We start from the raw sequence: 18,502 nt of genomic DNA, 5'->3' as shown, positions 1-18,502 counted from the left end.
TCATGGTTGAAATCACAGTTTGGCAAAGGTGAAGAGTTGCAGTTACACACTGAAATGCAAAGCCAGATCCCCAGCCAATCCAGGATATGTCTATACTAGAAAAATATTTCCCTTTTTTTCCCAACATCAATGGAGCTGCAACAAAGGTATGATTGCCAATGTACAACGGCCTAAAGTTTTTATCACTGTGTCATGAAAAGCTGCTCAAAGCAGCTGCACCCTTGCTGAAAAATGAGTAGTTTTTCTATTGTAGGCAAGACACCAGTCATTTCTATTCTCCCATCTTGGCCTCATTTTCACTAGAAAACTGAACCATTAGTGATGATAATTTCAGAAACAGCCCCTTCTGAACTGGTTCTCAAATTGCTAGCATAGATAGCTTTCAGCATTGTTAGAGAAAGCACTAGAGACACCAGGATCTCCACACACACAAATACACACACATACACATTCAGTAAATGTACAGAAAGAGTATTAATGATCCCCACTTCCATACTTTACACCTACCCTAGCTACAAGCTATAAACTTCACCTCAACGAGGCCTGGGCAAGAATATTGGCTCTTTCACATGCAATCAGAAATGGTTGTTTGTACAACGGCAAGTGCTGCACACATACAAAAAATTCTTTCACAAGCTTTATTATTGTTTATTTTTTAGACTAGCCTAGGCTAATAATAAAAAACAATTTCATGGCTCTTGCCAGGCCAATTAAGAGGAGCGAATCAGCAAGCAAGGAGGTGCTGATATGATCCTAGATTACTGGGATCGCCTCTGTTCACAGTATCAATACAGTAAAAACCTGTTCAAGAAACTCACAGCCATGCCATACGAACAAGGCATTCACTATTTCATTTCAGCCCTTCATCGCTTAATCTCAATGGATTTGTTGCCATCGGCTTCGGAGAAATTTTGCTTGTATAGCAGTTACTGCACCTTCACCCTTCTCTTCACAGCAAGCTCAGCAGGGAAACTTTCCCACTATATATGTATATAAATAATTTTATGTTTTACAGTTGGTAGTATTTTAAAAGTTCTATTTTAAACACTTAAAAGTTTGTAGGTAACTAAAAGTATTTTCTGATGCTCTCTAGTGTGAACAGGATAGTTTGGATTTTTTTTGGTAAGTTCAAAAGCTATGACTAAAGCAGCATATTCTGTGCATCCCATATCCCCTCTTGCCTTGATTCTGGAGAAATCCACACTAACAACCACCTCTCTCCTTTCTTCTGTGGCCACTTTCAAACACTCTTAAATTTTCCGGTCCTATTTTGTTTGACCTTCACTAGATCGTTGACTTTTGATGGTCCTGGGGGTGACTGCTTAGAACAGCTTTCACTGTTTTATTCTGCCACTTGACAGGAGGTACGGCATCAATGTCTATGTTTTAAATACAGTAGAACCTCAGAGTTATGAACACCTCAGGAATGGAGGCTCTTCGTAACTCTGAAATTTTCATAACTCTGAACAAAAAATTATGGCTGTTCTTTCAGAAGTTTACAACTGAACATTGACTTAATATAGCTTTGAAACTCTACTAGGCAGAAAAAAAATGCTGCTTTCCCTTTATTATTTTAGTAGTTTACATTTACCACAGTACTGTATTTGCTTTTACTTTTGTCTTTGCTGCTGCTTGATTGCGTAAGTCTGGTTCCAAATTAGGTGTGTGGTTGACTGATCAATTCGTAACTCTGGTGTTCATAACTCTGATGTTCTACTGTAATCAACAGAACTGTACTCTGCAACTATCCTACCTCAGAACATCCCCAAAGCTTCCCTCTGAGAGAGCATCCTCATTGCAGTCTATCATGGCACCACCGGATTCAAACTGCCTATTCCAATTCGCCTCCCCTAAATTGCACACACAGAACCACACTACCACAGCCTTCGCTAGCTGGGAAAGAGGTGGAGAAGGCAGCGTGACCCTTATATTACACAGAAGGAGAATGGATAATAATACTTTGCCCTTCTAAAGATTCTTCCATCCAAGCATACTGTGAGGTAGGGAAGTATTATTATCCCCATTTTACAGATAGGGAAACTGGCACAGGAAGGTTTGGTTTGCCCAAGGTTACACTGTAAGGTACATCTACACAGTAAAACACAAAATTCTGTGGCAAGAAGTCTCAGAGCCTGGGTCAATTGACTTGGGCTTGTGTTGTGGGGCTAAAAACAGCAGTGTAGATGTTCGGGTTTGGGCTGGAGCCTGGGCTCCAAGACTCTCCCTCTCTGCCAGGTTTCAGAGCCCAGGCTCCAGCCTGAGCCCAAATGTCTACATTGCTATTTTTTAGCTCTGCAGCATGAGCCCTGCTAGCCTGAGTCAACTGACCAGGCTCTGAGACTCACTGCCACAGGTCTTTTTTTGGTATGTAGATGTACCCCAAGTCACTAGGAGGGAAAGGAATAAAACAGAGGTCTCCTGTCCACCAATTCTGTGCTAATGTTTACACTGTTTTTCAGACGCCTCCTTGCTCCTCCCACCAGCCTGATGTTCATCCTCCCACATCACACACTATGTTCCCTCGGAAGACAGGCTTCCTTCAGACACGCAGCGTCCCCTAATTCCAAGCTCCAAAAGCAGTAGGACCAGTAGTTCATTCCTATTTGCACTTACATACAACCCAGCACCAAAGCCAAAGCCAACTCTTAAACTATTGCATATTTTTAAAGACTTTTTAAAAGGGCATCAAGACATCTGCTCTTTTGAATTTGCACCTATGGACCTGCACTTTTTTATTTATAAACACATACGCACGTACAAACATGTCTGAGACATGATGCAGGCATGTCTCTCTGGGTTTGGTACACTTACCCTTAACTTCAGAGCTACTTGGAATATAACATGTGCAAGGGACAGAGTTACGATTACTGTAGGAGCAGCAACTTTGAATTTCCTGAACCACTATGAGGAGTTAATGTCGGTTTTTTGCATTTGATTTATATAAACTTATCAAACTAATACATGGAGACAGAGTTAAAAACAACAACCCATGATAATTTCACTGGGATTGGACTGTTTCGATATATAGTATTGCTGTTATGTAAGACCAAGTGCAGGGGACGCCAAAGATGACTTAGGTAGCCAGCCTCTTGTTTGTTAATTCATCCAGACAAGAAACCTCTTCCTAACTCTTGGCAACATGTGAAGCACTGCAGTGTGCAGAAACCGGTCAGGAAGTTGGAATGCTCTGTGCTATTAATACTAGCACCAACAAGCGCACCCTGTCCCAAATCCCCTCCCCAAAAAATGTAGACGAGTCTAATGCAAACCTCACAGCTGCTAATTTTACTTTCAGTAGCCTAAGCGCTTCAGATTTTGCTGACCTCTAGAATACTGCTCAAAGGTTGCTGCCTGCTTTTAACAAGCGGGCAGAATGCCATACGCCTGGAAAGGGCAAGCAGAAAGCCCTAAAATAATGGTTTAATTAAAATTTTAAAAGAGACACACCAAAATAAGACAGGATAAATACACTCAGGCAGGGCAAGATCCACCAGGAGAGTGAGATTTCTTTAACATGACAACTACCTGGGAAAAGGGGAGGGTAAGTGTTCCTTGCCCCTGCTACCTCATGTGATGGACCAGCAGCTGTTGCGAAGACAGACACCTGTGCACTGCACTCACTGAATTAGGGCCATTACAGCCAACACCACCACAGAGACCGAGGTGCTGAGCCAAAATGCGGTCAAGAAATAAAACGACTGCTTCTCCTGGATCGCTATTGAATATATTAAAAACATTAAAAAATCCCGTCGATCCCTGAATCGGAAGTCGATTGACCCAGTTTTGTTTTTTCCCAAGGAGATGAGGAAAAGGGGGAAAGCTTTTAGCACTTTGTTTTTGTTAATCTTCTGTTTTGGCAACATCCCGTCCGGTGGTGGCATTGCACTGATACCAGTACCAGCCCGCCGTCTCGGTGCTGACTGCTTACAGCCAAACGGGAAGAGGGTCCTCCCCCACAGCCCGTTTCAATCTGGCCCGGTGGTGGACACAGATCCCTGTGCCGTTTCCCCTGCCACAACAGCTTCCTCCTGCGGGGGAGACTCTTCCTCCGCCTGCCCCCTGGAGGTGACGGTGGTCTCGGGGGAAATGCTGTGCGGCCCCTCCAGAGGCACACAGCCAGGGTGGTTTTTGCGAAAGTGTTGGTTGAGGATAGCCTGGAAGGGGAAGCTCTTGCCGCAAACGTGGCAATGAAAGGGCTTGTTGCCTGTGTGCTTGCGGATGTGGTACTCCAGCTGATCCTTGCGGGTGTACTTTTTACCGCACATGCGGCAGACGAAGGGCGTGATGCCCATGTGGAGACGCATGTGCCGGTCTAGACTGCCTTTCTGGTTGAAGGATTTGGCACAGTAGATGCAGGTGAGCCGCGGGTTGTACCGAAACCACCGCTCAGACACTTCCTGTTCACGGAGATACTCAACATAACCGCTCACTCCAATCATGGCAGACTCCTCCACCTGGGCCAGACACATTGAAGACAGAAAAAGGAAGACAGTCAGCTAGAAAGAAACAGGATCTTTTTAATTCTCTCCTGAGCACCAATCCAGTCAGACACTTAAGTAAGTGCCAAACCTTGAAGTCAATAGGACTACTCACATGCTCAGCCTTAAGTACACACTTAAGTGCTTAGCTCAATGGGGCTTTCGGTCTGGGGACTAATAGATCATCAGCTAAAAGGCACTGCTATAGGTCCTAACTTGTTCCCTGGGATCTGGGAAGATAAATATGGCTATCATCAGTATGGCACTTAGCTGAATCGAGTTTTGGATCAAATGTAGCAATGCTGTGTTCACTACCCGAGAACCTGGACCAGTGCCCTTTTATTAAAATATTGGTGGTTCCCTTTTCAATATTACTTGTAAAAAGAAAAGTAAGTGAATGGACAGAGATTTTGTATGATGAAGGCAAAGTAAGTGTATGAAAATTACATCTGAAGAGCTCTAGGTACTTCACAGGCAATGAATTATATCTCACAAATGGGTCATGAAGTCATTATTACCCCACTTTACAGATGGGAACCTCAGGCAGAGAGGGTTTAAATGACTCGCTCAAGGTTACAAAGCAGGGAACAGCATGCAGATCTCCTAATTCCCCCATTATCTTATTAAGCTATAAAGAAGGGTAGCCAAGGGTGGCTCTTTAACCACAAGCTTGGAAGCTAGGACAACCATGCACATTGCATAAGTTCAGTATGAGTGTGGTAGCTGGCCAGGAATAGCAAATACATGGTCTCCTGGATACCTGCACTCTTGCCTGCAGGTTGGGAGGATACAGCACTTGCATTTGAAGTGATACACCAGTTTCATAAAATGCCAAACCCCCAGACAGGTAGCCCATGTAACCCCGGAAGGGCCGTCCCTTCAGCGGGTAAGCATGGAGCATGTGACAGCAGGAGCATTCCAGTGCCAGGTGCCTCACCATTCAATCATGCTTAGAATAGAAAGCTGCTTGGGATTAAATGAAAGGAACAAAACCACAGCACATTACATGAAAGTGCTGCCCACAGGTACTCTATTTATAGGCAAGCTTTATGGCACCCGCCATACCAAGCCTAGTGGAGCAGGGTGATGTGACACTTGAACATTGGCGTGGCTAGAAGTGCACAATTCCAACCAGTCTTTTCAAATGGAGTTTAAGGCTATTTCTGTATGGAGAAGTAGTAGCCTTTTCATACTTAGGGTAGCAACCACTTTCCATGATAAAGTCCTGTCTGTCCTGCCCTATATGTTTAGCTTGATCTGAACATTTCTGGATTTCTTCCGAAGGCACAGTAGGATGTTTTTGCAAAGTATGATGAAAACTCAAGGTATTTTTAATCTTATGGCACATTACAAACCTATCAATTTGAATTTTTGACTTTTGTCTAACTTTCCTTGGTCTCCCCTCTAGCTTACAATGGCCTGTTACTAACCTTCAAACTTCCCATAAAGTTAAGTCTCCTTGAAAACTCAGGCACCTGCTCTATGTGAAAAAAACAGTTTGTTATAAAGCTATTAACAATGGACAGTCTGGGGCCCAATCCTACTCCCATTGACAGTTATGGACTCAATCCAGCACCATTAACGTCAAAGGGTATTTTCTATCATTGACCTCAATGGGATCAGGAGCAGTCACTTTGGGCCTGGATTTCAGAGATGTGGAGTGCCCACAGCTGGACTTCAGCTGGAGTCCTGGGTCCTATGCCTGAGAGAGAGAAAGAGAGAAGTGGCGGCCAACTCTATTGGCCAACTACAGCTTAGTAGGAACACAAGAGTCCTTCTACAGATGATATCTTACAGAGCTCTGCCTTTGGCTCAAGCAGTAGATGCAAAGTTTTTTAAAGCTGTAGTCCTGGCTCTGTAGCTGTGCATGGTTTAATCTGGAGAGGTGGTAGCCTCCCATTGTTAAGGTTGATTTTAGTTTGCCATTATAACAACAACAACAAAATCCTCATGCTTTCCAGGTTTATGGACCAGTGACAGGCAAAGTATGTGCTAAACATTTACTACATTGAGTACGTACATTCAGAAAGTAAAAGCCTTTAATATGGCTGCTTTTTGACATCTTTGCAAAATGTCTTTTTCCTTGTATTCCTCTATCCCTCAAAGACATGTTTTTAAATGATCATAGGTGCACTTTTACCACCCCATCAAGGGCATCAGTGAAGACAGAACCCAGAACAATCAGCACAAGCTCCTAACACCTGAACTATTCAAGTTAGCTGGAAGCCAACAGACAGCTTTTATCTTCTATGACTCTAGCTATCTGAGGGCATTTTTAGGGGGAAAAAATCCCTCCAGAACTACTATCAACACAGCTGCAACCATGTCAGCATCAGCAGGAGTTTGTGTAAACATGGTTTGGCGGTCTTCTTGTTCTTTTAACCAAAGGGTGAGTTACCTCTTACGTCATTTATAAAACCCAAGCACTTAAAAAGCAAGGGAATAAATAGCAAAGGTCATCCTAAATCTTACGTTGCCACAGACACATACAGCATTTCTATCAAGTATAACATGCATATGCAGTCACAATGCAGTAACTGTAACTATCCAACACCATCATTCACTGGTGATCCAAACCCCTGAGCTAGGTTGTGTACCTGGGAATTGGGCTGCTTAGGCTCATCCATCCGCCCGGGAGACTCACTTTTCGATCTGTACCGCTCAGTTACAGTAACCATGCTGCCCGAAGGGCTAAATCTGTGGGGGGAAGAGTGTAAATAGAATTTTTAATGGCTATTGGTGCAGTATGTTCAGTACATGTACTGGGGGGCAAGGGGAGCACCTGCAGAGAATCTCTCCTTCCCCATCAGGAGACAGAATGTGGAGCAGTGCAAATGTAAAAAACACCAGGACAGACTGGTCTGTGCTTTCAGTGTTAATATCTGAAATATGAAACTGGGTCAATCAACTTGATTCAGGAATAGACAGATTTTTGGTTGCTACTAAAATAAAAAGGGAAATGAGATAGCCCACTGACTCAGGCAGCACTGCAAAAGAAACCTCTGTTCAAAAGGCACCTCCAGTCTTCCAACTCCCTGGGCAAGTATAGCTGAGGGATGTTTCACGGATGATGCAGATGGCTCCAGGGAAGGAGTGGTGGAAGTTGTGTGTGGTGAAAAACGATGGATACCCAAGTGTCTAAGGCCAGCTGATCTAAGGAGAGGAATGAACAGAATCACAGAAATTAAAAATGAGACCTGTCTAGAGCTAGTTTGTTCCCCTGAAGACCAGCCCAGGATCGTTACCTCCAGTATAGTTTACAGAGCTTGTATAGTTTTAAATGATGGGGTATCCACCATTTCAAGGAAGCTGCTCTCCCAGAGGACTGGAGGGTTTGGGATGGGAGAGAAGAGAAGGAATGGTGAGGAAAAGCACCACAAATACAGCCAGAACCTTTTGCTTTAATCAGAACAAATGAAGTAGAGGGATAGGAAGTCGACAACACAAATATAATCACCTCTTATAAATGAAGGCCTTCTGCTCTTACCAGAGAAACTGTCACATCAGGAAAGAACAGTGGTTCATCCAATCCTGTGTTCTCTTTCTCAAAGTGGCCAAATGATGGCTGCTTCAGAGGAAGATTTAACATCCCCCACAACACAGTGAATTCTGCAATCCTGTACCATGGGGAGGCAGATTTCCTCCTTACAGCTGGTGACCAGCTTGTTTCTGAAGGAGAATGGTTGATACCCTTATGATTTTACCCTATCTAGCCTGTAACTGGAGACACTGTTCTTATTCACCACACAGCAAATACTTGAAGACTAGTAACAGATATACTTTTAAAGAAAATCTTTCAGCACATATGCCTAAGAATAGTGTGTGAAATAAACAGTGATAGATGATCAGGGAAGACACATGGTCAAGCCAGATACAAATATTGTGGAGTCTGCTCTTCCAACCACACTCAGTAAATGGGTTAAAGGAACCTCACCTGTCAATCTCACTGCTGGTTGGCCTAACCACTTTGGCTCCTGATGACCCTAATGTGTAAGTCTCCTGGCCCATCGATCCGTGGCCTGTTGTGTCAATTACCATGGTCGTGACCTCCTCAGCGCTGCTCCCATCTTCTCCCGATGGCTGATTCTCCGTTCCCAGCCACTCCTCCAGGTTCTCTGTTTTAATGCGCACTCCTCCAAGCACCCTAACATCATCGTCATTCCGTCCCCCACGGTCTGCCACTCCTGTCTCAACGTACCACTGTCCTGCTCTGTTAATCCGCAGTATGGGCTCCCTGCTCTCTACATCTGAACTCTGCTCAATTATCTGAGGGCTGGTGGACTCCTCAGGGGGGCTCAGCTCCCGAATGTCCAGCACAGTGCTGACCTGGCCTAGACGACTCCCTTTTGGAGTGTTGTGGCGCGGGCTCAGAGAGCGGTTTAGATTTGGGGTAACCCGGTGAGACTCTGGGGGTCTCTCCTGATGCTTTGTTCTAGTCTGGCTCGGTTCAGCTTCAACCTCTGCCACGTTAATTTTGAAGTGAATTCCCTCGAGGATCTGCGTGCATTTGTCTATAATGTGCTGCATCTGCAGGAAGCTGGCTGCTGTTAGGTAACTGATGATGTCAGCCAACTGCAGGCATATCCGCCCGGTATAACAAAAGGAAAGGAGCTGCTCAAAAACAGTGGGGTTCTTAATGACTGAAATGGAGACCGTGCTCATCTCGTTCAATGACATATGGTCACGGAAGTAGGGTGAGCTAGCAGCCAGCACCACTTTGTGAGCACGGAAAGCTTGTCCTTGCACGTTGACCACTATGTCACACAGGCGGCCCTGCATGCGCAGCTGGTTGAGGTGGCTCAGGACAGAGTTGCTGAAGTCAGGGATCTCCAGCTGAATGTTTCCACTTTTCTCCATGGCTGCCCCAGTTGTAGGAGTACAACCCAGCTGGAAAGAAAAACAGGATTAATTGGACTAGTGATAATTTGCACTTGGAGCACCTTTCACCCATGGATCTTGGGGGTGACTTGATTACAATGTATAAATACCTACATGGGGAACAAATATTTAATAATGGGCTCTTCAACCTACCAGAGAAACGTATGACATGATCCAACGGCTGGAAGTTAAAGACAGACAAATTCAGATTGAAAATAAGGTGTACATTTTTAACAGTGAGGGTAATTGACCATTTACCCAGGGTCATGGTGGATTCTCTATCACTGCCAATTTTTAAATCAAGATTGGATGCTTTTGTAAAAGCTCTGCTCTAGGAATTATGTTGGGTAAATTCTCTGGCTGGGGTTATGCAGGAGGTCAGACTAGATAATCAGCGGTTCTGAAACTGTGGGTTGGGACCCCAAAGTGGGTCAGGATCCCTTTTTAATGGGGTCACCAGGGCTGGCATTAGACTTGCTGGGGCCTGGGGACGAAGCCTGAGCCCTGCCACCCAGGGCCAGAGCTGAAGCCTGAGAGCAGGGATGGCCAAACTTTGGCTGGGGAGCCACATGCGGCTCCTCAGAAGTTAATATGCAGCTCCTTGTATAGGCACCGACTCCAGGACTGGAGCTACAGGTGCCAACTTTCCAATGTGCTGGGGGGTGCTCACTGCTGAACCCCGGCTCTGCCACAGGCCCTGCCCCACTCCACCCCTTCCCGTCCCCTCCACTGAGCCTGCCATGCCCTCGCTCCTCCCCCTCCCCCCCAGAGCCTCCTGCATGCCACAAAACAGCTGATCGGGAGGTGTGGGGAGGAAGAGAGGGAGAAGCGCTGATCAGCGGAGCTGCCCATGGGCAGGAGGTGCTGGGAGCCGGGGGTGGGGGAACTGATGCAGGGCTGTTGACGTATTACTGTGGCTCTTTGGCAATGTACATTGGTAAATTCTGGCTCCTTCTCGGGCTCAGGTTGGCCACCCCTGCCTGAGAGCTTCAGCTGGGTGGCGGGGCTCAGATTACTGGCTCCCTGCCTGGGCTGAAGCCCTTGGGCTTTGGCCCCCCCTCCAGAGCGGCAGGGCTAGGGCGGGCTCAGGCTTTGGTCCCCCCTCCTGGGGTCACGTAGTAATTTTTGTTGTCAGAAGGGGGTCGTGTTGCAATGAAGTTTGAAAACCCCTGGACTAGATGATCACAACGGTCCCTTCTGGCCTTGTAATCTATGAATCTTGAAGCACTTTGATTTTCCCAGAGGTGTTGTGAAGCTTGATTTACTAATGCTTGCACTGGGTCTCAGCTTTTGCATTCTGTGGATCACTTTATAAGAGAATTAATCCTCTTATGGACCCACCTCCACAACTCCCGCTGCTTAGCTCTCAAAAGTTCACTCTGTGGGCCTCCAAATTGAGCTCAGTAGAAGTGATTTTTCCTGGCTTGGAAAACATTACAAATGATTGAGACACTAATATATGTAATTGATTGCCTAATTGATGATGATAATACTTAGCACTTATACATTATTTTAATCTATAGATATCAAAGGACTTTACAAAGAAGAGCAAGTATCATTATACCCATGTTTTATAGAAGGGGAAACAAAGGTGGAAAGTTGAGGCCTAAATTTCCATATGTCCACTAACTTCGGTTGCCCAGCTTCCAAGAACTTTTCAGAGGGGCTCAACCCGTGTAACTTCATTTGAACTAAATGAAAACATGGTCCTAGGTGTCTCCGGTAGGGCACTCAAAATGGAGGCTCTCAGTATTAGTAGACACTTCTGAAACTTGCCAAAAAAATCACACAGTAAGTCAGTGACAGAGGCTAGAAGAGAATCCAGTTCTCAACTGCAAGTCCTGTGCTCTATAAACTGGCCAAGCTGCCGCTGTGAAAATGAAAAATACAGTAGCTAACATTTTTGTTTCTTTGGGCAAAGAGATGAATACACCAAAATATTAATTGTGGATCATGATGGTTAATGACGAGAAGTTAATTAGTTTTCCTTCATTCATTCTTCTATGAACCTCGTGTATCTTGTTGGCAAAGTTTGAAAATGAGCCTTGGCCATATATGGTAAAAATTTCAAATGGGCCAAATGTAGATGTAATTACAAATAAGAATGATTAAAAACCTGAGACTATAGATGCAGACCAAGTAAATAGCACTCAATAAAAACCACTTGTGACATAAACAGGCTCCAACTTGGAAGGCATTTGAAATGCTGATTAGACAGACTGCAGCAGGCATCAAAACAATTTTGAGGAATCCAGGAATATCCTGCCTTAGATTGTATCTACTCTGAGAAATCACAACGTCAATGGGACTAGTCATATGCATAAAGTTAAGCATGTGTGTCTTTCCAGGATCGGGGACTAAGGCTTAAATGGCACTCTGCAGGGGGTTTGTCCATGCACAGCAAAATACGATACCAAGCTTGAAGCTACATAACCGTCTGTCATACCACAAAGCTGTGCAAAACATTGCAAAACTGTACAATGCACCAGGTAGAAATTTTGTGTATCTACAGGGTGGTTAAAATTAAAACCCATAAGTTGCGCAAAGCAATTGTGCAACTTCACAGTGCCATATCTAAAGGTTCTTCCTTTTTTTCCTGTCTTTTAAAAAACAAACAAGAAAATGGAGTGCAAAGGTCTAAGTTAATGCAATGCTAAGGTTAGAATTTTAAACATGAGGAAATATAAAAGCCAGGGTCTTGATTGTACTGTTAACAGTGATGTACAAAGGAAAGGAAACTGGATGGATATCCTTTTGTTTTGGAAAGCCAAAAGGTGGGTTGGTTTGTTTTATTTTTTTTAAAGAAGCATTTTATTCTGTTTTTTTGTTTTCCTTAGCAGTATCTGGAATGTCAAGTCTTGTCTTCCTCGGTTTGTTGGAGGTCTCAGAGGTGTCAGATGTGCATGATGAGCTCTCTCACTCCTTAACTGAAGGGACAACAATGCTGAATCTTTAACAAACAGATCCAACTGTTTGTAGGGTGTTTGAGTAAATTGGTGGTAACAAAACAAAGTTTCACTTCCCCTCTTAATTAATCTGGTGTCACTTGTCTGATATCTATAGCCCTAATCCCGCAAACATTTAAACACATGCATAACTTCACTCATGTGAGTGGTCCCGTTGACATCAAGTTATGCACATACTTAAATGTTTTCAGGATCAGAGGCCTGAGCACACTACTAAGTTCCCCACTTGCACATTTCTAATGTAAAAATAAATGGTATTTTTTCTCTTGTTAAATCATTCAGGTCTTCTTTCTGATCATAAACACAGAAAGGCATTGCATCAGGGTATATTACACATAGGGTTCCAGGCAGGACTATGATGGGAGGCAAGGGTTAATGGATAAGGTTCAGAAGCAGCTGGAGCCTATTAGCCTCCCAGGAAACCAGCCTGAGATACATAAGAGAAGGAACACTCAGTTAGGTGTTGGCTACTGGGAGTCCTATTCTACAGGCATGGCAAGGGAAGTCAGCTGTTTTTGGTAGAGCCTCTTAAAAACAATCTGTGAGTTTGTTTGCCTTAACCCTGAAGGTAGAGGAAAATCAGAACCTGTATTTGTTTCCCCTAAGCAGGGTGGATTTGATTTAATTTAAATCACTAGTCAGGAAGACTTGATTTAATCATGGATTTCTACATACAAGTGCATTCTTGTTGGTTGTTATAACCTTAATACATATTCTTCACAACTCAGAGATAGATGCAGGTTTAATTTTTAGAAGGTACACACTATACATTTTTTAAAGTGATTTATTTTGAAAACTTTTCAGATTAGTTTTACAGCTATATCAGAAAACGATTGATTGTTTGGTTATTTCATTTACCAAAGGTAACTGAAGCAGATATTTATGAAGTCATTGGGAGGTGAACTATCTCCACTTCAACAGGTTAATCATTAATATTTGGAGGATTTTCTTGCCATGCAGTATTAGGAGGAGAATATCACCAGACAGACATTTAAATTGTTTTATTTAACTATTTCTCACCTCTATATAATTTATTTAAAAGCATTTTTGCTGTTAATAAGCAGGTTACCTCTGGTGACACAAATCCACAGTTTGAGAACTGCAAAACTAAGCATCTCTGATGGTATTTCTAGACTGAGCACTGAGTCCCATTGGGTAGATAGAAAGATTAACCTAAATAATCTATACAGAAGCCCCTGGAACCCCATAAAATTGGGTCCCTAATCCATGAACTATTGGAACTCATTTACAAAACTTTTCTTACACATTACATGAATATATTGTCTCATATTATGGAATAGGGATTATAATTCTATAGTGAGATATCTTTGAGCTACAATGTATTTTAATTAAAACTATCTTTAGATATGCTTTTTGAGGAAAAAAACCTTTTATCAAAAAAATGATTTTTTTAATTAAAAAAATAATTGACTCTTATCCACCCTGCCCCAAAGGCAAGGGGATTTGAAGACCTTTGTTTACATTGACTCTGAAGAGATGATACTTTAGGACTTTTGGTTGTAGCTTGTCCACAGACAAGTTCCCTCCTTTCCCTTTGAAAAATCATCTTTAACTTGCCCCCACTGTTAAGAAGGTAAATTCCAAGCAATAAAACATAAACATACACTGTATGAGTCAAGGCTGCTGTGAGACCTTGATTTTTGCATTTTCCGGTATATTAGTTCCTAACCTTAGTGTTGCAAAAAACCTGTGTAATGCAATTTAGAATCACAGAATTGTAGGACCTCGAAAGGTCTTCTAGACCAGTCCCCTGTACGCAAGGCAGGACTAAGTTCTAGACCATCCTTGACAGGTGTTTGTCTAACTGGCTCTTAAAAATCTCCAGTGACGGAGATTCCACAACCTCCTTAGGCAATTTATTCCAGTGCTTAACCACCCTGACAGTTGGGAAGTTTTTCCTAATGTCCAGTCTAAACTGTCCTTGGTACAATTGTAGGCCTGGGCTACACTATCGGGGAGGTTCGAACTAAGATACGCAACATCAGCTATGCTATTCGCGTAGCTGAAGTCTAAGTATCTTAGTTCGACTTACCTGGCCGTCCTCACGGCGGCGAGTTGACCGCCGCGGCTCCCCCGTCAACTCCGCTTACTCCTCCTGCCGAGGTGGAGTACAGGCGGCAATTCGGTGATCGATTTATCGCGTCTAGACGAGACGCGATAAATCGATCCCCAATACATCGAACACTACCTGCCAATCCGGCGGGTAGTATAGACGTACCCTAAGCCCATTGCTTCTTGTCCTATCTTCAGAGGTTAAGGAGAACAATTTTTCTCCCTCCTTCTTGTAACAACCTTTTATGTAATGGAAAACTTATGTCCCCCCTCATTCTTCTCTTTACCAGACTAAACAAACCCAATTTTTTCAATCTTCCCTCATAGGTCATGTTTTCTAGACCTTTAAACATTTATGTTGCTCTTCTCTGGACTTTTTCCAATTTGTCCACATCTTTCCTGAAATGTGGTAACCAGAACTGGACACAATACTCAAGTTGAGGCCTAATCAGCACAGAGTAGAACGGAAGAATTACTTCTCGTGTCTTGCTTACAACACTCCTGCTAATACATCCCAGAATGATGTTTGCTTTTTTGCAACAGTGTTACACTGTTAACTCATATTTAGCTTGTGGTCCACTATGACCCACAGATCCCTTTCCACTCTACTCCTTCCTCCGCAGTCATTTCCCATTTTGTATATGTGGCAGCTGATTGTTCCTTCCTAAGTGGAGTTCTTTGCATTTGTCCTTATTGAATTTAATTGTATTTACTTCAGACCATTTCTCCAGTTTGTCCTTATTTTGAATTTTAATCCTATCCTCCAAAGCAATTGTAACCCCTCCCAGCTTGGTATCGTCCACAAACTTTATAAGTGTACTCCTCTGTGCCATTATCTAAATCACTGATGAGAATATTGAACAGACCCAGACCTGATCCTTGTGGGACCCCACTCATTATGCCCTTCCAGCTTGACTGCGAACCACATGTGCACTCCCTCCAGGTCTTCACCTGAAGAGCCTTTGGAAGCATCAGTTGGGCAGTACTACTTGCAGGAGCATATTACACTTGTGCCCCAGATGCTGCAAAGGCTTATGATGTATTTTAAATACAATTTAAGGTATTGGCCTCATAACACTTGTTTTTTGCTTATATTAGAAAATGCCTCACTCTGAGGTGCCATGGGAGTTGAGGCCACCAATGTTTGCCTAAAGTTTGGGGGACTGGTTTTCAGTGACGGACCCTCAACTTGAACTTCTCCCCTGTAGCACAGATACACTCTTAGTCATAAAGAGCAGGTTGATGACTTGCAGGGAAAGCTGGAAACCCTGTGTTGGAGGGGCTGAGTTGAACAGGAGAGGCTGACAGTATTAACTATTGGCACCGGCCAACTTGAATAGCTGTTGAACTGTAAAATGTAATTTGGACCAAGAACTTGTCAATTATGAACTAAAATGGGGGATCTTGTCACTCCAAATCACCAACTTTTCCTATCAACTGACCAGGCTTGCCAGCTCTTGTTTTTTTAGCATGAGTTTATATTTGGTTCTGAAAGCCTCAGCTCCTGGAGTTGGGTGATAATTGCAGTTTGTTTTTGTTTTGTTTTTTAAAAGCAGCTTCTAGCTCATGGTTGCAAAGAAGTTTGAAATCATGAACTTTAAAGGCTCAAACAAGGCAAATAAAAACCCCAAGTTTATTCAGTTAAAATCTCACTGGGGTGGGGGTGGGGGGAGCCTAACCATGACTTCTGAATGCTCGGAGTTAGCAATAGTAGGGCTCTTGTCTTAGAAGGTTTTATCAATACATCATGCAGAGTCTGACATTATCTGGAGACTAAAGAACACTTCACTCCTGATTCTTTTCAGAAACTCCTGCACAGGAGTAGGTGACAAAGTCCCTGGTAGCAAATGCTGCTAGGCTAGCACGTGTGTAGAATGTGTTGGGGCAGTGGGGTGTCTCCAAACCACTGCTGCCAATAGCCGGAGCACACAAACCCAACATAACCAGCAGGAGTCACCTGAAACAGCACGAAACAGCATTTCATACCCTATACAGCTCCAGAACTACTGTTTGAGCCAAACTTCTGGAAACAGTCTCTTAAAGGTTTCAGCTCTGCTGGATTCACACTGATGCCAGCAGCCTGAGTATACTTCAAGTCACTGTTCTCTGCTTTCTTGATGCTACTTTCCCCTCCTTCCCCCCCCCCCAACTTTGGTCCCAGGCAAGCCACACACTTCTGCTCCAGGATCAGCCCTCTAAGGGAGGGAGATTTGCACAAGAGATACTTCTCATAACTGGGCTACAAAAGCTGCTCCTCTACTGTAGCATCACTCTGCTTCTGCCAGCTCTTCCAAAACTGGAGCCCCAAGGAACCACCTTCAGGGCCTTTCACTACAAACTAATTTCATCACTTCTTCCACCACTTTATCTCTGGAAGCCTGAATTCAGTCACCAACTAGTTAACTTTGGTGTCACAACTTGCTTGTTCTCATGTGTACTACCTGCATCTATCTCTTTGACCCCTGCCACTCTTTATCCTTCCCTAGTGCACATCTTTCCCCACAACCACTTTCCTACCCTGTGTCTTCCTAACAACCTGTGGTGCTTGCACACTATCCAGCCTCCTTTACTCCAGTCACTCCAGTTCCATCAGAATAAAACAACCCAAAGTAAAAGCTTTCACTCTTTAAGAAAAGTTAAAATGCAGAACCATCGTGGCCTGCGTCTCTAACAAACGGAAGCAACCACATGATCTTATCACTGTAATCTTTTTCTTGGCTTCTACCTCCCAATAAATATTGTTGCCCTTGCACTTTAATAGTAAGTTCCTCCAGGAAGGGACTGCATCTTATGTTTGCAAGGCAACTGCACCCTTGTTGTGCTGTGTAAATAACATATGGGGGGGGGTGTCCCCAAGGTGAAGTAGGAAGAATCCTGCCCTTCATATGGAAGGGGAGTAGGGTAGTGGGTGAGAGGATGTGTGGGCCAGGGTAGGGATGAGAGGGTCTGCCCCTCACAGCTTGCATTGACACTGCAGCGCCACCCATGCAGGCAATTGTAGTGTGGGGGTTTAGTCAGGGCATGCCATCTAATCCTACTCGGAGCAGGTCTAGAGGACACAGTGACTAAAAACATGGGTGGCAGCCCATGCCTTGTATACACAAGCAGTCACACGATCACTAGCCCTGCCTGGTGGCTGTGCACTTAAGGGAGAATTCCCCCAAAAGTCTAGTGTACACAAGACCACAGCGTGGAGGTTATTGCTAAGGAGGATTTCAAGGCTGGTGGGTAGCTAATGAGTTTGCTGGATGGGGATGTCCTGCCTTTTGCTAGGAAAAAAGCAGATGTGCTACTCCTGGCGGGATAGAGGGACAGCACATCATTGGGATGTGCTTCGGGGACTGCTCTGGGATGGGGTGTGGGAAGGAGGTACGATGGGTAGGACAGTGCGGGGAGGGGGGAACGAGGGGAGCTTGCTCTTGGTGGGCTGGAGCAGCCACTCACAGAGGGGTTGAGGAATAGTTGTCCTTGATGGGAGGGTGCTGGGGTGGAGCGGCCCTAGGGACAGGGGGGAGCTGACCCTCATGGGACGGGGCTGTGGGTGGTGGAGCAGCCCCGGGAGGGGGATGTGGCAGGGAGCTGCCCCCGGTGGGACGGGGCTAGGGGTGCTTGGGCAGCTCTGAGGCGGTACTGGGATGAGGGAGAGGCAGCCCCCGGGGGGGGCGGTGCCCCGCCGATGGGCGCTGCCCCGCGCGGGGAGGGTGTCCCTGGGAGCGCTGCGCTGCCCCCTGGCAGGGGTCTCTGGGCCCGGGAGGGGCCCCCTGCGCCGGCCCCGCGGCGGTGAGAGTGACACCGCCTCGGGACCTGGGCTGTTCCAGGCCTCGCCTCGCCCCACCCCGGGGGGCTGCCGGACCCCGAATACAGCAGGTACCTACCTCCCGGGGGTGGGAACGGGCCGGAACACCGTCCCGGAAGCGAAACCCCCCGAGCGGGCCGCACCCCGGAAGAAAATTCCTCCCCCCTCTCCCAGTTCGTATCCCCCCGCCCCCCGGTGCCCCGGTAAGGAGCGGCCGCACGTCATGTGACCACGCCCATTGGAATGTGGCCGCCATGGCTCTTTGGGGGCGGAGACTGGCTTCCGTCATCGTCATTGCTCTGTCCTATGAG

The 18,502-nt window shown here is 45.0% G+C and overlaps 1 protein-coding gene across 1 annotated transcript; it reads right to left on the bottom strand.

The window, feature by feature from the left end:
- Positions 1-3,116: 3,116 nt before the first annotated feature.
- Positions 3,117-18,342, bottom strand: LOC112107363 (zinc finger and BTB domain-containing protein 37). The gene is made up of 4 exons (XM_026655735.1): positions 18,271-18,342; positions 8,413-9,365; positions 7,076-7,175; positions 3,117-4,454 (listed from the first exon to the last, which is right to left on the bottom strand). Exons 2-4 carry the CDS (start codon positions 9,333-9,335, stop codon positions 3,966-3,968), a joined length of 1,512 nt encoding a protein of 503 aa, XP_026511520.1. The 5' UTR covers positions 9,336-9,365; positions 18,271-18,342; the 3' UTR covers positions 3,117-3,965.
- Between the last annotated feature and the right edge of the window lie 160 nt (positions 18,343-18,502).

The sequence above is a fragment of the Terrapene carolina genome, unplaced genomic scaffold (assembly GCF_002925995.2).
Source record: "Terrapene carolina triunguis isolate 2854851 unplaced genomic scaffold, T_m_triunguis-2.0 Scaffold210, whole genome shotgun sequence".
Lineage (NCBI taxonomy): Eukaryota > Metazoa > Chordata > Testudines > Emydidae > Terrapene > Terrapene triunguis.
The sequence above is the reverse complement of the archived record's forward strand: the minus strand, read 5'-3'. Positions and strand labels throughout refer to the sequence as shown.

Coding starts and splice junctions, on each gene's coding strand:
- LOC112107363 (XM_026655735.1), bottom strand. CDS start 9,335: ATGGAGAAAAGTGGAAACATTCAGCTGGAGATCCCTGACTTCAGCAAC. Junction 7,176..8,412: donor ACCAGCAGTGAGATTGACAG/GTGAGGTTCCTT, acceptor TTCCCCCCACAG/ATTTAGCCCTTCGGGCAGCA. Junction 4,455..7,075: donor CTAAGCAGCCCAATTCCCAG/GTACACAACCTA, acceptor TGTCTGGCCCAG/GTGGAGGAGTCTGCCATGAT.